Here is a 22,150-nt window from a genome sequence, read left to right on the forward strand (position 1 = left end):
ATGAACAGGTATGAATGCTCTGTCATCAGTATAATGTATCTATCTGTAGTTTAAAAAAAGTAAAATGGTTCATGACTGTGGGAACTAAATAAGTACTCTGGAACTGGAAAAACATGTTAAAAGGACAAATCCAAGCTTCCAGTCCAAGCATCCTGGCTTTTATATTATGTAGCTTCAAACAGGTGGGCCTTCCCAACCTGGAATTCTAGAGGCTGAAGGATTTTCAGGCTGCCCTCCTTGGAGGGAGTGGGAATCTTCATATAAAGATATATATAAAGAGAAACTTCAGGCCTTGGAAGCATACTGGCTTTTACTGCCCACTTATCCTAACCAGCTCCCTTCGACCCTCTGAAGAAACATTCAGTTCAATAAACAACACTTGGCCAGGAGCCCATCCTCTGCCTCATTTGTATCCCAACACCCTCCTCCTTCACTTTTAGCAAGAGCGGGCTAAGGGGCTACCAGGGAAACGGGCATCAGTACTGCTCTGTCATCCAAATGTTGAGAAATGGCTCTGGATGATAATGTCCAGAGCTGTCTGCCTTCAAGATGCATTCTGAATTATGAAGTGATGCCATACTGGTGTTCCAAATATACTTACCATATCCTTGAGTTAGGACACAGAATAAACATGCAAGTGCACATCCTATCAAAATGTTTAGCTAGATGCCTGGATTGAAATAAGTAGGCAGTAAGTTTTCTTTTATTTCTCTAATTTTTGGAATATTGTATTATTTTCAAAAGTGATGGTAGGTTTTCTGAGCCCGACAGGGCAAACAGAAAACAGACCACAGGGAGATGGCAACCTTGCTTTCTAGCAGTCTTCTGCCTGTTTCTTGTTTCTTTGTTATTTTTCCTTAAGTCTTTATTAGATATCTTTTCATGAGTCGGAACTGTTTAGATGTCCCATTGTGTATCACTTTGTATATTTAGGGTATTTTTTTCCAGTGAAGTTTTATTTTATTTATGGTGTTTTGTTTTCGAATTAAGATACTGGTTTATTTGAAGACAAATGTGAATAATGAGCTCTTTCAGGTATATCCAAAGTACACCTGCGTGCTGTTATTTTGTCAAGCACCAAAATAGAAAAGGGAAACATAAACAAAAAGCACAGCTTCCTTATTCCCTATATTCCTGTCACAAACAAGAAATAAAAGATTATATAAAAAGCTCTACCGTAGTTATCCCCACTACTGATTTGTAGCTGCTAGAGTTTCAAGTACTTGAAGACACGTAAGCCACCTTCTTCCTTAGTTAAAACTGCCAATCAATTAGTATTTGAAGAGCCAAGAAGCAAGGCTTTGCAATGAGAATACCTTACATTTCTATCAGCCCCCTCAAGCTGAAAGCGCATAGTATGCATAAGTCACGTGATTCAAGCCTAAGCAGGATATCCTACTGATAGACACACAAATGTGGGGCATCTTTATTGCAATGACTTGATCTTAGGGTTTTCAAATACTAATTGACTGTCCGGTTTCACTCAAGAAGACTGTGATGAGTATTATTTAAAGTGTTCCCAAACCCAAAACTTGGCTGCCAAATTGTGCAGAGACCCCGTGCTTTTTATGGCCCACTGGTATACCACTACACAGTGGTTAAGACAACAGCCTTGGAGTGTACAGACTAGGGATCCCACAAACAATCGCCTCTTGGAGCATAGCAAACATTGGATGAATGAGTGCCGGGGCCTCCTCACTTTAGGGTTTATCCCAGTCAACTCTTCATTTCACACTGTTGCCCAGTACACAGGCACACAAGGGACAATCCAGTCAATACAAGTTTCATGAAGCAATATTTGCCCCCACTCCTCCACAAGGGGCACATTTAGGTTATTTTCTATTGGATTTTTTAAAATATTCTTTTCTAATAATTGCCCTACTGAATTGAGTCCAGCATTGACAAAAAGCGTAGTTTACATGCAATTTGAACTTACTGAGCTGATTGATAGCCATAAAGTACTAAACAAGTGCCATATTTAAAGAAACATAAAAATCCTCTTCTTAAAAAAAATGTTTTTTTAGGTTTACGTTAGCAGACCCAAAGCATTAAAAAGGGATGTAATATTTCCTCTCAAAATGATGGTCTAGACACAAAATAGCAGCTCAGTGGCACATATTCCAGAAGCCTGCATGCCTGACCCAAACTCAGGTGACATCCAGATGCCAAGTCTGACACTGTCATGTCATGGTGCCTCAGTAATAAGTAGCTGAACAGTGATAAATAAATTACAGGTCTTTATCAGGTCCTACTGAGTAGACGGAATGTGAAGATACAAATTCACACGGATTAGAAGTAGCCCGTCAAAACCATCTGCTCTAAAATGGATCAGTCTGGTTAATGTAATCATGAGATTAACTGAGAAGAAGGGAGTCGTGGCCCCTCTGGGAGTAGTTTCCCAGTCTGATCAATAACAATCGATCTAGCAAGTATATCTGCAATTATGCTAATTCAGCTGCCATTCTAGACAGCAATAAAGCGTTGCAGCGTTAAGTATAAAGATGAAAGATCGAGAACCAGGTTGACTGATCTCAGGCTATACAGCAGAAATTAATTTTTAACAATACATCTCTTGGAGTTTATATTAACAAATGTCTTTTTTCTACAACCACAGTCGGTGCAAAGATCAAAGTTCCCTAGCAATTCAGTGCCTCGCTTACATTAATTTTGGCTAGTATTTGTCTCTTTTCCAACTTTGTTTTGTCAAAGGCCAAGAGATAGGAAGAAGAGTTAAAAATGAGAAAGTTTTTGTTATGAAATCAAGTTTAAAGTTGTAAACTTAGAGTTGGGGTGCAGCACAGGTGGTACAGTGCTTGCCTAGTATGCCGGAGACCCTGAGTTTGATCCCCAGGATCTCATAAAACCAGCATACGCGAGAGGCTATCAGAAGCCACATTAAACTGTACAAGTTAGAATGTACCCAAATGCTGGAAATTATACATAAAGGAGGAAAAGTAAATTTTTTTCAAAATATTAGTGAAAAAATTGACAAGCTTAGTCTGAAATGGACAAAAAAGGTAAATCACTTGGAAAATCACCTATATACACTTATTCCTCAACTTAATGTTGCAATCTTACTTCAAAAAGCTCACTGTAGGCCGGGCGTTGGTAGCGCACGCCTTTAATCCCAGCACTTGGGAGGCAGAGGCAGGTGGATCTCTGTGAGTTCGAGGCCAGCCTGGTCTACAAGAACTAGTTCCAGGACAGCCTCCAAAGCCACAGAGAAACCCTGTCTCAAAAAAAAAAAAAAAAAAAAAAAAAGCTCACTGTAAATGTAAAATATCTTAAGACAAAAATGCATGTGACACCCCTAAGCCACAAAGAATCTAGACTCAGCAGCACATGTACTGAGGTGATAGCCCTCAAATTCCAGGGGCTCAGTGGGGCTGCAGCTTAGAACTGCCCACCATTATGGGAGTATAGTTTCATACACCATAGCTTCATAAAAGCTCAAAGCTCAAAGCCTGGTTTCTACCAAGTTGGGATCCATTTAATATCATTATAAAGTTAAAAAAAACATATTAAAAAAGAGCCACCATAAATCAGAACTGTTCATACTGTTACACTCACTGAACACATACATAACACCTTACAAAGGGAAGAAAAAAAAACATATACATGTATAAGACATATCAGGAATTTTTATTGTTTTTTGTTTGTTTGTTTGTTTGTTTGTTTCAAGATAGGGTCTTACTTTGTAACCCTAGCTGTCCTGGAACTCACCTTGTATGCCAGGCTAGCCTCAGAGATTCACCTGGAACTCACAGAGATTCACCAGCCTTTGGACCCAGAGTGCTGAGATTAAAGGTGTGTGCCATTACACCCACTTAAGAAATATTGTCTAATGCACAATAAAGTATAAAGTGTCAGGCAGAGTCCAACAAACACATGAGAAGCATGTGTTTTCAATTACTGTGGTATTAACTCTATAGGACATCTTCAAAGGACATGGATGGAATATTCTCCTCTTACAGAATCAGTCGTAAGAATGTATTTTACAATAACATTGTACCGCTGTGTCAGTAGAGGTTTGTAAATTTTTAAATCCAAATAAACACCTAACTTTAGCTACTAAAAACAGAATTTTGAAAAGACTGATTCAGTATAAAAGCTAGGCAAGGTATAGTATGCCTATAATCCCGGTATTCAGGAGGCTGAGGCAGGAGGATGTGAGTCTTAAAACAGTGTGGGATACATAAGGAGATGAAGAAGGGGAAGGAAAAAAATTGTGGCCAATCATAACAGATAATCACCAAATGAAAAGCTCAAATACAGCCTTGAGGTGAGAAAGTTGGGGGCTGAAGAGATGGTTCAGTAGCTAAGAGCTTTGGCTGCTGTGGCCAAGAGCCAAAGTTCGATAGCCAACACCCACACTGTAGCAGAAAGCTGTAAGATCCACAGCAGATGCTCCCAAAGTCTTGGGCCAACAAGACTGAACTCTCCCCTCTGAACTTACCTCTAGATGCTCCAATAGTCTACAATCAGCACAGAGATTTGGTCTGGTTTTTTCCCCCCATCTTTTTCCCTCTATGCTACACACACTGCCTGGCATGCAAGGGCCATGCATTTAATATTTGATTTTAACCAGGCTGACATGAAAGGAATAAGACAAGTTCAGCCTTGCACATTTTGCTGAGTGAAGAGGCCACTGGCTCCCCAGCCTCTCCTAATAGAATTCGCAATCAATCATGACCATGCACAAATCAATGATTCCTGCCCCAACAAGGTGTTCAAAACAAGGAACTGATAATAATCTAGCATGGTGTCACTTGTTTTAACAAGTTAAAGAAGATATTAAGTTTGGCATGCAATCATAAGTTCAAGTCTATTGTCACAATGTGTAGGAAAGATATAACCTTTGTGTCATCCATCACTCCATTAAAAAAAGAAAAAGAAAATGCTTGATGTAGCTGTGATTCCCAACAACAGATGAGTTGACAGGAATCTCCACCTGAAGGAAACCTAGGGGTTTTAGTCCCAGAAAATGTAACTAGATACTGGACCATCAGGCTGCCTCCCATCTTTTCCTAACTTCACTGAAAACAACCTGGGACATTACAAAATCGCATGCTATTGTAGAGAGTGATGGCAACTGGGGAAGTCTGTGGCCTACCTGTGGCCAAGGGTGGACGGAATTCTTGTAATTAGCCTCCAGACTGGGCAGAACCTGCTGACACAGTTACTGCAGTAAGCAGAATGTAAGTGGGCCAATGCAATGGGCTGGTCTCCTCCTTCTACCCCCTACCATTAAGGAGTAACCCACTACCCTCAAACCATTAATTGCATCAGTGTTCCTCTTTAGAGCAGAAAGGACGCACTCCACTTAGAAGTACCCAACAGCAAACAAACCTGCTCTCATCTCTCACCTTTCTTGGTGCTGTGTTTCCAGGGAGCCTGAACCAGGGAGGCTGAAGTTCATGTGGTCAACCTCCCATCTCAGACACTTAGGTTCAGTATCCTTTAGATAGCCTTCAATCTGGGACACAGAGCAGTTTGCTTTCTAAATTTAATTATTTTTTTAAAGATCAAAATTATGTGTAACACAAAAGTTTGGGTTGGTTATGTCGTTGTTGTTTTGTTTCATTTTCCTTAACGATATTTTTTATTTCATCTGTGAAGCTGTTCAAACAGGACGCCAGAAAAATCAACAAGTCCAGAAACTTGGAAGAACCTGATAGAGATCAACAAACCAACTTTTGACTGGAAGGGGCTTAGGAAGCCACATCTCTAATTACTAGGCTCAACCAGTCAGGACACAAAGTAGGTCCGATGTGGCCAGTTAAAAAATAAGGCAAGTGCGTGAGTTCAGTCAGACTCAAGGCGGTGCTGCAAAGGGCTTCTCCTGCAGGGAGGTTAATAGGTCTTTTAGGCAGGGAAATAACAAATGTTCTCACAAACACCTCAATGGCAAAGTGAAGCAGGTTGCAGTTGAAAAAGATACTGAGAAAACCTAAGACTGAGTGCCAGAAACCTGAACCTGAGTAGAGCTTAAATCCATGGAGATATTCTCAGAGAACTCCCTCTGTACAGGAGCTAACAATAGTCAGGAATTTTATCAGTCCCCGCCACCCCAGGCTGGCACTGAAAAACCTTTATCCAGCAGGCAGAGGCCTAAAAAAGTTTGGGAGTTTAAACACATTTGAAACTACCTCATTATTTTGTGTGCTAAGCCAGCTTAAATCTCTACACCACAACCTTCAAAAATAAAACCCTAACTTTAAAAACTCACAGGCAAAGGCATGTTCTAGACATCTGTGTGCATTTGTTTAGCAAAGAGGAGAGGAGTGCAAACGGATGAAACAGCCACACACCTTCTTCATTCTGGAAGTTGAAGGAAGCCCATCTTGGTCTGTCTCTCATGCCTTATTTCTGTTTGCGTGTTGTTCCTAGACATAAGTCTCACTGGGACAGACAGTGAATGAGGCAACAGAGAACGTCTTCAACTTCCTAGGCAATTCCCACGTACAGCTTATTCCCAGGATCCAAGTTCTCATGCTTTAACTGAGTTCAGGTCTCTAGGGGTTAAGTCATGGACTGTATGTCTCAAACTTCCCACCGCGGCCGGCCTGCTAAAGAGATTGTAAATGCATTTTCCAAGGCCATAGGAAGTGCTCTAAAACCAATGCTTCTGTGTACCCCTAGCTCCCTCACCATTACTTTCACTGTTGTGTTTTGGAATACGGCTTTTAAATGTGTTTATTTATTCTCCCCATCATTCTCCCGAAGACTCCGATTCTGAGGCTGGAGTCATGGCTCAGCAGTTAAAGGGTACGAATGCTCTTCCAAAAGACCCAAAACCACTTCTAATTCCAGCTCCAGAGGACCCAAAGCCTCTTCTGACCTCCACAGGTACCTACCCACACATATGTGCCATGAACACATACATATGCATAATCGATTTTCTGTTATCATGGGAACTGGTGTAAACTGATTTTCAGAAACAATGAAGTATATACCCTCCTTACAGTGCTGTCAGTCCATTGCCTAGGTTTAGTTCAGGTTACCCTATTATCTTCTCTGCTGAGCTTATTTAAAAGAAAATGCAAAACAAAACCCCAAAAAAGCCTGCAACTAGAGGGTTTTGAAAGAGATTCCAAGGGATTAGTTACTCTACAAACCTAAGTTGACTTACTCCAGGACTAATGAGGACAATAGAAATAATTAAAGGGAATAGGTGTTATTAATGGGCCAGATATTCTGCTAAGCACTTGAACTCAGTGTTCCTCAAAACACATATCTGAAACAGAAACCTTCATTTCCCCATTATGCAAATGAGAAAATAAAGGCAAGTGACGGAAGGAAAGATCAAGAAAATGTCACAGCCCATCTTTGACAGCCTAGCCCAGTACCTGTGCACGTCTACATTACCAGATACACAGGACAGACACCAGCCTGGGGGTGTGTTTTACCTAAATATGAAATGGGCACAAAACATTAGTGACTAGGTTAAAAAGGATTTGTTTTCTATGCTTCAGTTTTTAATGCGTGTTTGTCTATGTAATATGCAAGTTTGAACTTTGCTTAGAAAACATCTGCCCATCTCTAAAATTGCTTCTCTCCTAAATTCACAAATAGTAGATTGCACACTGAATCTCACTGAAGAAAGAAATTTCAGGATCTCCTTTTCCCCTTAAAAATAGGAATACCAAAGTCCCATCATAATGGATGACCAAAGTACCAGGAGGGAATGTGCTGTTTCTGGGACACAGGTACTAGCTAGGGAACTAGGGGCTGGATGTCCTCAGCCTACCTTCATTCCTGAATGCCAGGAATGGAAGTCACAGCAGAGAAAGCCTCCAGGCCCCTGGAGTCCAGGTAACAAAAGCCACAGGTCACAATACACATCCAGTTAACATCCAGGAACTCTGCCTATGAATGTCCAGGATGCAAACATGTGATTACATACAATACAGTAGAAGCCCACCCTGAAGACCCTTCCAGCTCTTTCCTCTGGTAGAAGAGTCAGTGCCTACCAGACTCTAGAAAATAAAGGTGCTCTCTCCTACTAGAACTTTGTTTACACTTAAGGTTACTCAACTTTGGGGAAATTCCACACAGTGGAATTTTACTATCATGATGGCATTTTTTGCTCAATTCTCCTTCTGCAGCCTTTGGCTTTTGGGGGGAGGAGGTAGTCTCAAGGACAGGAGACTAATGGACTAGAATTATCCTAGGCAAGTTATGAAGTGCATCAGCAAATTGTGAGAGACAGCCTGAACTCTGAGACTTGCCAAATCATGAAGGTATGGTCAGTCACAAAACAGCCTCGGGCTGCGCTGTGAATCATTAGGTATGAAACCCTACGGAGATGCCTCCTTTAGGACAAATATCTGCTCCCCAAGCTCCAGGACAAGGTCTTACTTCCCAGCATCCTCAGTGCTAGCCTTGGCACTGACTGACACACAGCAAATGCTAAAGATATGAGAAATAGAATTGATAAAAGATATCACCATAATCATGCCCAGAAGTTTAAAAAAAATAGAAAAGCCACTTTGGACATAAAAAGCTGAGTTTTTGTTTTGTATTTTGTTTGTTTGTTTGCTTGTTTTTTGTTTCTTGTTGTGTTTGTTTGTTTGTTTGTTTGTTTTTGTTTTGAGACAGGGTTTTATGTACTGCAGGCTGGCCTCAAGCTAGCTATGCGTTCAAGGATGGCCATAAACTCCTTATCCCTAGTACTGGAACTACAATCGTGCTGCACCACACCCTGTTTTCCGAGGTGCCAGGGATCAGCTCTGTGCATGCTAGGCAGGGACCCTACTAAACGAACTACAGCCTCAGCCCCAGAAAGGTACTTTCTATCTCTTCATAACTATTACAAGGAAAAACTATGCATATATGTGCTGTGCATCTCAGGCCTTACAGCATATACGTACCCGTGTTCAATAGGGAGAACTACCTTATACAGCATTTATTGGCATAGCTAGAAAACATGTAAGTGGTATTTGGTAGCATTTACATGTATCTGCAAAAATGACATGGGGGGAGCTACACTGGGTGATACATGACAGCAGAATTGCCCATTGTTCACAGGAACCATATAAACTCTTATTTATCAGAGCACTTTCCCCAGCATTTACATAGTCACTGTATAACTCAGACATGAATATATATATATAAAGCATCTATGGTTCTCATTTCCATTCTTCAGCATACACACTTCCTATGCCTTCAACAACAATTTATTTATCACCAAAGTTTATATCCCTAACAGAATTTGCATTTTACGCAAGTTTACAATTATAGGAGAATTTTCACATGCATTACTCATTTTATCTTCAAAGGTGTCTGGCCCAGTAATGAGAGAAGACATTCAAATCATTCTTCATTGGAATATGTCCACAGTACTGTTAGGAAATGAAGGATTAAAGAGAAAGGAATTATGACAAAAACTCGGAAAGTTACGACTTCCCTCTTGTTGCAGGGCCAGTGGTCTGGGACCAATCTGCAATGCCTTTTGTTTCAGTACCTCAGGTCTCAGGCCTTCTCCAAATACACTTGTTCCTACGTATCTAAATATGAATTTAGGTAGAGAGGTAGACACGAACAATCTGCTACCATCCGGCCAAATTGTTACAGCAAATTAACACAAACTTCATCAATTCGGACTCAGTTAACACAACTCATGATGACATTAACGGAGAAACAAACTCATAGAGAAGGTAAGAATACACAAGAGAAAGCATGATCACTGAAGGAGTTCTCTATACCAACAAATGGATGTTAAAATAAGCTCGGGTGGCAGGGAAATGCAGGCTGAAATAGCTAAGTATCTAGTTTGGTTGCTGTCTTCACTTCTATACGCTGAGTCAGATGCCAGGCCAAGGCATCCATTATGGGTGATGGAAGTATCTTTGTCTAAAATGGTACAGTCATGGTCAGTCCAAAGCTTAAGGCACTAGTACAAACATTTATCTAAGCCAGGTTGGATGTGATGGTTACTTTTCAACTGTCAAACTGACACTTCTTAGAATCACCTAAAAGGAATCTAAATGAAGGATGGCTTAGCAGTTAAGAGCCTTGACTGTTTTTCCAGAGGAACCAAGATCAATTCCCAACACACACATGGCAATGTACAACCATCCAATTCCAAGGAATCTCTGTGGGCACTTAACACATACGGTACAAAGACATACATGCAGGCAAAATCCCCCAAAATAAAAACAAATCTCAAACGAAAAGGTCTTTAGGAATCTCAATGAGTGACAGATTGCCTAAATCTGGCTGGCCTGTAGGCATGTCTATGGGATTATCTTAACTACAATAACTTTGAAAGGAAGACATGACCACTGGAGGTGGCATCATTTCCTAGGCAAGGGATGCTAGACTGTATGATAATGGAGAAAGGGAGCGGAGCATTTAGCATTTATGTATTAATTCATTGCTCATGACTACGAACGTCATGTCTCTCTACTCTGAGTTCCTGACACCTTGACCTCCCCAGCAATGGTGAACTGTAACCTAGAATCATGAGGCAAATGAACCCCATCTACCTTAAGCTGTTTTTGTCAGGGTATTTTAAAACAACCAGAAACAGAACTAAGACATTGAGTAACTCTTTCGCTTAGAACAGTAGTTCTCAACCTTCCTAATGCTGTGACCCTTTAATACAATTCCTCATATTGTAGATACTCCCAACTATAAAATTATTTCATTGCTATCTCCTAACTGCAATTTTGCTAGTTTTATGAATTGTAATGTGAATATCTGATATGCATCCCCCAAAGGGGTTGAGACCCACAAGGTAAGAACCGCTGTGCATGCAGCTGCTACTTCTCTTTATTTTATTCGTTACCCAACACCTCAAATGTTTCTGAGAGCATCTCTTCCTAATTTCCATGTTCTATAGCTGTGAGTCACAGATAGCAGAAATGTGTGGAGCGAGATCATGCAAATTTACCTGAGCATCGAGGTTTTCAATATTAGTTCCCAGGGTAAGGAGTCAGCAGATTTTATCTCACTGTATCAATTGTAATCACTTACCATAGCCTAGACATCACTTTTTCCTTGTATCAATTCTGTTATACATATGCATATATGTATAAATAAATCTAGCATGACACCTGAAAAGCAACCAGCTATCTGACTGTCTCTCTCATTCACACACATTATTGTCACTTTGGATCACTAGATAATTGCAAGCAAAGCCAACTGGGAAAAACAGGTTTATATTTTGAAAACACTATTGTTAAAATTCTAGATTAAAAAAATAGTTTGGAAGACCTTCTTATCTATGTAAATTACCAATAAGCAAAATGATACACCAAATGTGACTCAAATAGTAAATCAGCTTGGGTTCTCTTCATTTCAAGGTTTTACTATACAGCCCTGACCACCCTAGAACTCATTATGGAGACCAGGTTGGTTTGGGTCTCACAGAGACCCACCTACGTCTGCTGGAATTAAAAGCATGTACCACCACACCCAGCTTCAAATACCAAACCAAAGTTCTTCCAGGATTTATCACTCTGAACAAATTGCATCAGATGTATAAATCATTAGTTTAGTGCTGGATTTATTCAGTATGGAGAATAAAATAATGTAATAAAAAGAATCTTGTCAGGATACAAACTCCTTCCTCTCCTAGTACTCCACACTACCCTTAGCAGCTAAGACTGAAGACGCCCCAACTTTCTAACCCTCATTTCACCCAGTTCCCTTAATGTGGTACCTAAGCCCAATGTAGCTCCCTGTTATTCCCCACCCCCCACCTTCTCCTTGCTTCTTACCACAAAGATTATGGTCACAGACAGACAGACAGACAGACAGACAGACAGACAGACAGACACTGTCCTCCATTCCTTCTTTTCATTGTTCAAATCTAAGTAAATTCCATTACAAGTGACACTGTAGCCGTCTCTCCAGGTAGCTGCATTTTCTGCTAATCTGAAACTAAATCACTACATGTGTGTCCATTCCCTCAATAATAAATCCTGTCTCAACCAGTTTCTCACAGAATCTCTGGAGACAAGCGACTGCCTTCCCTCACTAAGCCTGTGTGTAGAACAGATACAAAGGGATACTGCATAGATTTTAAAATATGTAATACACTGATCCTAGATTTTACTAGGTCATAGGCCTTCAGAAAATGGCAGGGCTTACTGCTCTTGTGATTGCTTTGGGAAAATGTTGCTTTTCCAACAGATCACAGAAGAAATGCACCTAACTGTGGCTAGCAAAAATAAAAGTAGACCTAGTAAATCTGGAATAAAATTAGAAAAACAATTGATGAGAACATTCAAACTCCAAAATTCTTGAAGGTATATGAAAAACTCTGAGGCTTCCCATGCCTGCCTGCAATTTGTCTCTAATTAGCTCTCCCTCTTAAACCCCAAAGAATTAAGTAGACAGGAATTTATCAATCTGCAACTTATTAATCCCAACAGCTGTTTTTCATAGTTCAGACACTGCAGGATAAGTTGATTCTTATTTACAACATCAAAAGCACAGAAAATCTTGCTATCTACCATCTCCAAACTCCAGCTTCTACGATCACAGGATCATCAATGAGCAGGGGTTAACATTAATTTATACTTCTTGCCTTTCATTACTTGCTGCTCTAACCATGTCATTACGCCAGTATTTTTCCAAATCACTAGTGAACAGCAAAAACAAATACAGCAGTTGTGATTTAATCAGGGATTTCACTGTTGAAACAGCTAGCAAAAGTAGACACATTTAGAATAGTAAATGGATAGCCAAAAAACACTTAAAGACTCATTAATAAAAAGGCAATTAGGTCTTCTGAGGAAGTTCATTTTCTAATAGAATGCTAAAGCAAGCTATAAAATGCAAGGAAAATTGTGTTTTGACATGAATATTGTACACTGTCTATTACATCATAATTTTTCCCTTGAGAAAACTGACAATCTCTGTTCTTAAATATGAGCAGAAAAAAATTGTAAAAAGAATCCCTGTGAAATTTAATGTATTCTTCCTACTAACTCCCATTCATTAAATTCAACTGACCTACAAATACACTCTTTTTTTTTTTTTTTTTTTTGGTATTTTTCAAGACAGGATGTCTCTGTGCAGTTTTGGATTTGGAGCCTTTCCTGGCACCTGCTCTGTAGACCAGTCTGGCCTCGAACTCAGAGTTCCACCTGCCTCTGCCTCCCAAGTGCTGGGATTAAAGGCATGTGCCACCACCGCCAGGCCAAATACACTCCTTATTACAGAGATCTTGGAAGGAAGAGAGTAATAGCGTAAGAGACACTGGTACTAATGTCAGAGGGAATGTGATTTCCACTACCGACATTAAATCAAGCAAAAATAGTTTACACATAGTATTCTTAGTTCCTTGGACAGTATCTGTACCTATAAATGTTCTTTGAAGCAACATCAATAGATAAAATTTTGCCTTTATTTTTCTCTTCTTGTGAAGAAAACTCTTTTCAAGCCTGTCTTGAGTGTTCATTAAAAAGAAAAAAAACTATATAATCTTAATTATTCTGATGTGTCAGGGATGCTAAACTATCAGGAAACATAAATGGTAACTATATATAGATCCAGAGCTAGACAGATGGCTAGTGATGTAGAACATTTGATTTTACAAAGGACCTGGGCTAAGATTCCTAGCACCCAACAACAGCTCACAGCCATACAAAACTCCAATTCCAAGAGATCTGATGTCCTTTGACATCCATAGGCACCAAGCTAGCACATGGCACACAGACATACATGCAAACAAAACACTCATATACATGAAATAAAAGTAGTAATATTTTTGACGTCTATAAAAGGTAATTGTAGACACAGAGATATCTGGTTTATGTCATAATTTAATCCTTGATCCAAACACTTACAATTCGACAATGAAGTGCATGTGACAATCTTTTTTTTTTTTTAGTTCATTTTTGTCTGTTCTAATACAATGTTTCCAAAACTAAAATGGTCAAGCAAATCACCAGACTGAAATACAGATTCCAACTCAATGTGTATAGGGCTGGGGCTGATCATAGACCACAACAAGACCCCCAGCCATGCTAATGCTGATGCCCCACAGACAAACCAAATGATAGGAGCCCTCTGACTAGAGGAACACAGTGACCAGACAGCAATCAACCGTGACTTCTAGGCCCCAGAAAGGCTTCTCCCCTGCTCCTGCCTTTGCTACCAAATCACACCAAAGAGTTGTGGCCAAACTCCACTTCTTCCATGAAGGCACCTGCTAGATCACCCGCTGCCCAACTGTGATTAGGAGCTTCAGCCTGGCTTATTCAGAAGCAGGACGCACTGGGAAAGTGAAATACACGTTTATTTTTATTTTTATTACATACTTACTAAGAACTATAATATATGAGAGGATATTGAAATAGAATAAATATTTCACTTACTATCAAATTGTTTCTCCATGTACACAATATAAGAAAAAAAATACTAATAGACTTTTAGTAGTCTTTCCAAGAACGTAAGTAGGCACTCTCAATCCCATCACCTCTGTTCCTTAGCATATTCCCAGTACAAATCTTTGGCAATGGCGTTCACACTCACACTATCATTAAGATATACATATTTTAAAGCTTTCAGCTCTCCCAACTAAATAGCTGAAAAGTATAGTTCACCCAGAACACTTTGCTCTGGTTTTGTTCAAACAGCACTCCCACCCCACAATGCCCGTAGAAGATTCAGCCAGCCCTGCCCAGTTCATCAGTCTTATTCCCTGAGCTCCATAATCACGGAAGTGGAAACACGAATTATTCCATAAGACCAATTACTTTGTACCTAAAACAATTAAGCCACTAATATTTCTTTTCTGGATTATCAATAGACAGCAAAATGCTAAAAAAAAAAAAACAACCTTTACATTAGTGTTAAGTAGGGGCGTGGCAGTGTTCTAGAGAAGGATCAATACAGTCCCCTGCATTGGGGAAGCCAAACCAGTGTATTCCCAGAACCTCAAAAACCTGAAAAAGAACACAAAGTTAAGTTTTTATATGAGGAAAACTGTGCTTTCATTAAAGGGTTTTACCAAGACATTAACTACAAATCACAAAAAAGAAAAACCCACCTCTCATAACAGACTGCATACAATCATAAAATGTGCCTTATAAGCAGCAATGATTCTTGAAGGGTGTTTTCATCAATCGTGTTTGAACTGAGTGGAGTCTGAAGTTGGCCAAGTTTCTACCCTAGGCTTCATACTATAAGCATCCAAATGTTGCAACTCCCAAAAAGTTTTCCAAAGCTCAGCCGTATATAAATTATCTCGTTTATCTCAGAGCATCAGGCAACCTGGAATTCAAATTTTCTACTCCCTCTTACAAAAAAGGACTATGATGGATAGCCGGGCAGTGGTGGCACACACCTTTAACCCCAGCACTCGGGAGGCAGAGGCAGGCAGATCTCTGTGTGTTCGAGGCCAGCCTGGTTTACAAAGTACAAAGCTACACAAAGAAACCATGTCTCAAAAAGCAAAAAACATAAAGTAATAAAATAAAATAAAAATAATAAAAAAGAAAGAAAAATGGATAAGCACAAAAAACAAACATTCTGTGACATTAAAAAATTATTTCATGGATATACGGGCTTGTTTTGGCTTCAACTGAAACAAAAAGCAGTCTGATAGATGTATTATTCATTAGCTTTGTAATCAAATACCATTTTAAGATATAAGGTAGCTTGTTATGTTTTGTACTATTTTTCAGTAACTATGACAAACAGCAAGGATTCTGATGAAAAAAACAAGTCATGTTCAAAAGCAATTACAACCTTCTTAGGCAGAGAAACGCCATTTGATAAAGGAACACAGACCAGACACAGATGATCAAAGGCGAAAGTCTGAGGGGAATACACAGAGGGAAATGTTTACAGTCACAGAATAAGAGATGAATCTGTTTGGACAAAGGTAAAGAGGCTGATTCTAATAAACAACTCAAAAAAAAAAAAGCTTTTCTCTCTTCTGAAAATTAAGTAAATCAGCTCACACATGTATGCACACGCACAGATACACACATGTGCGCAGGTAGGCGCTGTACTCACACGCACACACACACACTACATGCATGCGCCCCCTGTGCTTTGTTTGTAAATTTCGATAGTTCCTGCTCTCAGCTTTCAGCAATCCCTTGTCCCTTCTCTCCATCAAGAACAAGTTGAAGAAATGGGAACATTGCAGATCCACGCTCATTATGACTGACTCTGTCTAAATACAATCTTGAGAAGAAACAGTCCAATGCAGGGAAAAACATTAGTGGTAGCCAACACGCTTTCTCTATATGGAATTATGTCACATAAAATTTAATACTTAAGACTACATACACAGGCACTAATACATCAATGCTGGACATAGGAGAGCATCTCATATGTAAGAGAAATGTTTTAGGTTTGGGTAGTGGACAGATCATATGGCTAGTATTTAAGAACATATGCAGCACCTAAAGCTATTTGATGAAAACAGAAAGCTTCTGATTTGGTGACTATGCATGTAGGGCTAAGTTGTTCCCAGGGAGGCGTGGGAGGAAGTGTGAAAGAGGGACAGAGTAGCAGAGGGGTTGATTTATTGATTTATTTTTCTGATTCACATTCATGAATACAAAGAGAAGAGCTGTCAGCAACACACACGCCAATGACCAAACTGCAGCCAAACCTGCCTTTTCCTGTCTAAACAGACTGGACACAAAACGACATCTCATGAGCTCAGAAAGAAGGGAACCAATCAGACAGAAAAACAGTCCTGGAATTATCCATATCATTACTAGGGAGTAAAGTTTAGAATTTTAATGTATTTAGACACCCAAGAACACCAGTCAATCAAAACTCAAGAACTAAGTGGCAAGCCTAAAACATGAGCTGGCTCCAATGTGTCTTTCCAGGCGATAATCAGAATAAGAAAAATTTAATTTTGTACTAGAGACAAGAAGAAGCCAGGCACACACAAGCTGTTCTGCTTAGATTCATTACAAGGTCCTAAGGGAGGAAGGACGGGTGACAAGCCAGGACCTCATCCAAGGCAGGATCTAAGCAACATTCTCAGGCTTACTTCATACCAGACACAATAGTCCCTCTCTAGGTCATTGATAAGACTGCATCCAAAGCTACAAGTAATTCTCCACACTGAGAAAACGGTGAACAAATGACTTGAAAATAACAAGACTATACAAGTATTTTTTTCCACAATTAGGGTACTAGAAATATTAGTAGCAACTCTTCCTTAAGTTTGTGAAAGATCTGCATAGCTATGCTAAAAAATAATCAAAGATTATTTCTGATACCGTCATAAACTCATGGTCTGAATCAATTTAGGATAGTTGTCACACACACACACACACACACACACACACACATACACACACACACATACACACACAGCCCTTGCTGAATAGACTAGAGAGTTCTAAGAGTTTAGGAGCTGTAAAAGTTGAACCTCTGGCACTCGGGCTACCTTAATTTATGATGATTACACCCCAGATAGCTGCACATGCTTTTTACAGTTGACAGTGCTGGCTCACATAAATGACTTGATCCTCATAAAAACTGTGTGGAAAGGTCATGACGCATATTATTAGCCCCATTTTATAGATGAGAAAGCTGAGTTTCCAAGTGAGACTGGTTCTGTGAGATTTGAGTTCTACAGAAAGCCTAGTCTCACAGTGATACCAACCAGAACAGCTACGCAGCCCAATAAATAGACTGGAGTAACACTCTGGTCTCTCCTACTTCAGTTTTCCTGGATAGAATACAGATGCAAGCATTACTTTCAGAGACTAGAGGGAAAGGTGAAATCTATCAAGTCCTGGCTTTAAAGCTGTTTGTCATGAAGCAGCTTTACACTTTAACTGCAAACAGAAAAAAAAAGAAGGTTGCAATAGGAAAGTGTTAAATGTGTGATTGTGACACACATGAAGATCCAATGTATATATCACATTATCCTCCCAATTTTTTTTTAGCTTAAGACATCAATAGTCACGCAATAATATTGAAAAATGGCGAACTGGTAATCATGATTCCAAATACTTATTTAAGAGGAGGAACTACTTAAACATTTTGAAAACACATCTCTTTGGATCTTTAAAGCATGTCTCCAGAAGTGCATCATTTAAAATAGAATATCAGAAGGAAAAAAACCAGAAAGGAAAACACTTCCAATCTCTAATTCATCTCCCAACTCTAATCAATATTTTTTTTAGAAATATGCCAAATAGTTTAATGACTTTACAATACCAAGTGATTTACGACAACTAGAAAAGGAGATGCCTACAAAACCAAGTTTAAATCTCTGGAGACAGACAGATAAGGCCACAGCCTGACTTTAAACTTGAGAGATAAAAGACCTACAGTTGTGAGCATACATGCATATCCTGAATAGCAAGATGATGACAGCCAGTTCTGTGAGGACTGACTGCATTCATAATAAACTCTCAGAAGCACACTGTGATGAGACAATCTCAGTACTCGTTGATTAAAAGATAAATAACATTCTAAAAGAGAAAAGTTTCTCCAATGTTGAACATATATCCATCGGCTTTTAAGACATCACCAGTCGCCAGTCCTGAATACATGGGTTTAATCATGCGACTGGTAAAGTTCAATTAACAAACTACATGCCTTCTCAAGCTATGCTCTCTGTGCAGTGACAAGCACTGTGTAGAAATCAATACTCCCTCCAACTTGCTGCATATAATGAGTTACATCAAGCATGGTTCCAATACTAACAGCATTGTATGGCAGAGACCCAGGCGTTAATGCTAAACCGGGAGAGAATTAAATTAAGTCGTCGGAGCTCATTGCATAGAGCTGGTGCCTCTACACATCGCCCAGACACATGGTCTTTCCTTCGCCTGCTACCATTTCACAGGCTCTGCCTAAGAGGAGGAAACACTCGGGCACCAGAATCTCAGGTCGAACTCCGCGTATACAGTTCTAAAGGGGGAGGGGAGAAGAAAAGCTAATGAAGGATTTGCTCCGGAAAAGAACATGGTGAGTTTATTTCCAGGAAATCGGGCAGTCTCAACAATGAAACTGTCAAGTACAAAGTAAGTTCGGTCCACGCATCCTGCCGGTTCAGCCAGGAGCGCGGCTGTCGCGTTTCCCGTCACCCCCGGCCACTCTAGTGTTTGCATCTGTACTGGGAACCCAGGCAGCAGATGCGCCAGCCAAACAAGCTGGGCTGGGTGGGTTGGCCAGAAAAGTTGTCAAGCCCTGCGGGAGGCAGAAGCTCAACCTGGGAGCCCGCTCCCCAGCGTCCACCTGGTGAAACTTCAGAGCCCGCAAAGGACACACAAAAAGCAACCGACCTACAGGGAGGATATCAAAACTGGAGGGGAACAGCAGCGACCACCAGTCGGAGAGACCCGGAGTCCAAGGTCTTCTGTAAGTGGCTTTACTTAGAACTCAAAAGGGATAGCATGCAACACTGCATCGCGTCTCTCTCCCAGGGTTGTCCTGGCGGGCTGAGAACATTCCCAGTCTGGGTCACCCAGGCGGACTCCGGGAGATGTGCAGCCAGCTTTGTAGTGGCTTCGCTACATAAGCAGGGTAAGCCTTCCGGGAATGGACGCCCAGATCTCGCTGCCCAGGACAGATCTGATTCTATCCTAAGAGCTACATTGCCAAACGTCGTAGGGGCTCAACCAACACACACATGCAACATGCTCCACGCTGTGCCCTGCAATCAACCCAGGAGCAACTCTCAACCCGCAGCGGAGGAGGAAGGAGCCTCCGAGAGGCACAGGGAAGTAGGTGGACAATAGTGAGAGGAGGTTATTCCCGGGACAAAAAGCACCTGGCAGAGCGCGCCGAGGTCAGTCCCGACGAGTCCCCACAATTCTGACAAAGGCTTCCCGGGTAATTTTTTGAACAGTCTGGCGGCAGAGAGCCACCAGCCCGCTCGGCGAGCCAAAGAATCGTGGTCCCGGGAGCCCAAAGTACTTTTTTTCCTTCTTCCCTAACTAAGGTAGCGCTGACTGCGCCGGACGCCCAGGCTATCGACGGTTCACCCAAGAAAAGCAAGGTCGCCACCGGCTCCGTCCAGCATACCGGGTGCTGTCTGCGCGCCGGGCAAGCCTCGGAAACAATGGGTCGCGAACGTAAAAGTTACCTGAGCCCCATGGCGCCCAGCTCCTGGCCTCGTCCCGCCTGACCCAAACTCCCAAGACAGACCTGGCCTCAACCTGTACCCCACACACACACACAGCCAGAGCGAACGCCTCCCGGATCCCCAGCCCCGGCCCCGGCAATCAGCCAGTCCCTTCTCCCTCAGAGTCCAAGGCTGAGGACAGGCACAGACCAAATGACCCCCACCACTCACCTGCTGTAAACTGGCCTTGGACGGACCCCAGGAGAGGCCACGGGGACAGGAGCCAGAGCGCCACAAAAGCAGGCAGCGCCGCCGCCGCCGCCGCCACATCCATGGCGAGTTTGGGAGAAGTTTCAAGCAGCTTTGCAAAGAGCCTCCGGGGGAATCGCGGCGAAATCCACCAGCCAGACGCCCGCCCGGCCTCGTGGGGGGCTCGCGGGGACGCCGCGGCCACCCGCCAGCACTTTCGTCCTTGCGCAACGTCGGCAAACTACCTCGCGGGCGAAAGCGTCTCCCGCGTCGCCCGCCAGCCGCGGCCGCTGCTCTCCATGCTCGGCAGAGGCAGCTCAGGGTAGTCCAGAGTTACTTTGCTCGGGGAGGGACGGGGGGCGGAGCCTGGGGTGACGTCGCCCCGCGGGCTCCGGCCGCTTCGGTGGAATGCGGGCTCCGGCGCGCGCCGCCGCCACCGCCGCCTCCTGCCGGGGAGACGCGCGCCAAGCCGGCCGCGCGCCCCGCGCAGCCTTTGTTCGCCACCTGGGCTCGGTGGCCGCGCGGCTCCCGGGTTGCGAGCCGGAAAGAGGGACGCGGCGCAGCTCACTGCCGGATCCCCTAGATGCGACTCTTAACAGGCAGGAGTGTGGGAGGACAGTGGGAGGACCACGGAGGAGGCGCCCGAGAAGAGGCGTCCTGGGGTTCCGTCCCCAAGGTGGAGGTCCCACAGGAGCGGTTGGTGGTAGGAAGACTGGGGAACGTAGATGCAACCTTTAAAACGCGGAGCTGCACTATTCCTTATTTCACTGTTCCCTATTGCTGTGGTAAGGAATAAGACCCCTACCCCCACTGAAAACTTATTCTCGTATTAAATAAAACTTGGACCGAAATAAAATGTTGGGTAAGTTTCCAGTGTGAACAGCTGGCGTTCCTCATTTCTGGTTTATTTGTCATTTACGGAATATCTGAATTTACTTGCCGCGTCACTGACTTTGCTTGTTTCTGGAGAAGCTCCTGCTTGGCCCCTCTGCCTTCGCCTTGCCTGGTGGAGTAGAGCCGGGTTTGGGTTTTGTTTTGATTTTTATTGTCTTGGAGCTATTTAAGAAATAAGTATTTAATAAAAGGATTTTATCCCAACAATGATCACAGCAGGTTTGCTCTGAAGGAACCCAATACTGTAGTTAATAGCATTAAAGTCTGTCGGTTTGCTAACCTAGGAGCTTGGAGTGATTTCACCAAATGGCAACCTGACTCGCTTTTGTAGCAACGCTGTATAGTTGCTTACTTTACTTGTATCTGCAGAATATGACATATGGAAGTGTGATCACAATTGAGCAAGCATAACTTTTACTTCGCATTTTGATGCCATATACTTAACTTCTAACAATAGTCTTGATTGACACCCATCAGTCACTCAGCCATCTTTAGCCTTTTAAAATCAAAATGAAGTGAGAACCAATTTAATATAACATTCTCACCATTTACCAAGCCACATATTTCTGTAATAAATACATGCTGATATGACTAGGTTTTGAATGGGAAATATAAATGCAAATAACTGTATGCTGTCTATATATACATATCTAGATGTGCATATATAGAGAGAGATAGATATAGATCCAGAAGGAGAAAGGTTTCTTTTTTATTTGCTGAGGATAGAAACTCCATTAAACTCCAGTCTTGACTGCTCATTAGTATCTGTAACCAGCACAACACTTGTCAGTTCAGTTCAGCATAGTTAGTCATCCTCCCTGAGGGTACAATGTAGATATATCTTAGCTCATTAACCTATAACTTGAAGCGTGGTGTATGTTGGGTCCCTATTCTTACAATGAGGAGTTTTCCTAGATCACAAGTAACCAAAATCTATTATTTTCCTTTCTGAAAACTTAGCAGAACTTTCCAAAAATCAACAGTAATTTGTCA

The 22,150-nt window shown here is 41.7% G+C and overlaps 1 protein-coding gene across 1 annotated transcript in view; it reads right to left on the minus strand.

The window, feature by feature from the left end:
* Ptprk (protein tyrosine phosphatase receptor type K) overlaps positions 1-20,585 on the minus strand; it is a 517,652-nt gene extending 497,067 nt beyond the window's left edge. The window contains 1 exon segment of the mRNA XM_021224035.2: positions 20,246-20,585. Coding sequence (XP_021079694.1) covers positions 20,246-20,348 — 103 coding nt within the window. The 5' untranslated portion in view covers positions 20,349-20,585.
* Positions 20,586-22,150: the final 1,565 nt, after the last annotated feature.

This window comes from Mesocricetus auratus, unplaced genomic scaffold (assembly GCF_017639785.1).
Source record: "Mesocricetus auratus isolate SY011 unplaced genomic scaffold, BCM_Maur_2.0 Super-Scaffold_100018, whole genome shotgun sequence".
Classification (NCBI taxonomy): domain Eukaryota; kingdom Metazoa; phylum Chordata; class Mammalia; order Rodentia; family Cricetidae; genus Mesocricetus; species Mesocricetus auratus.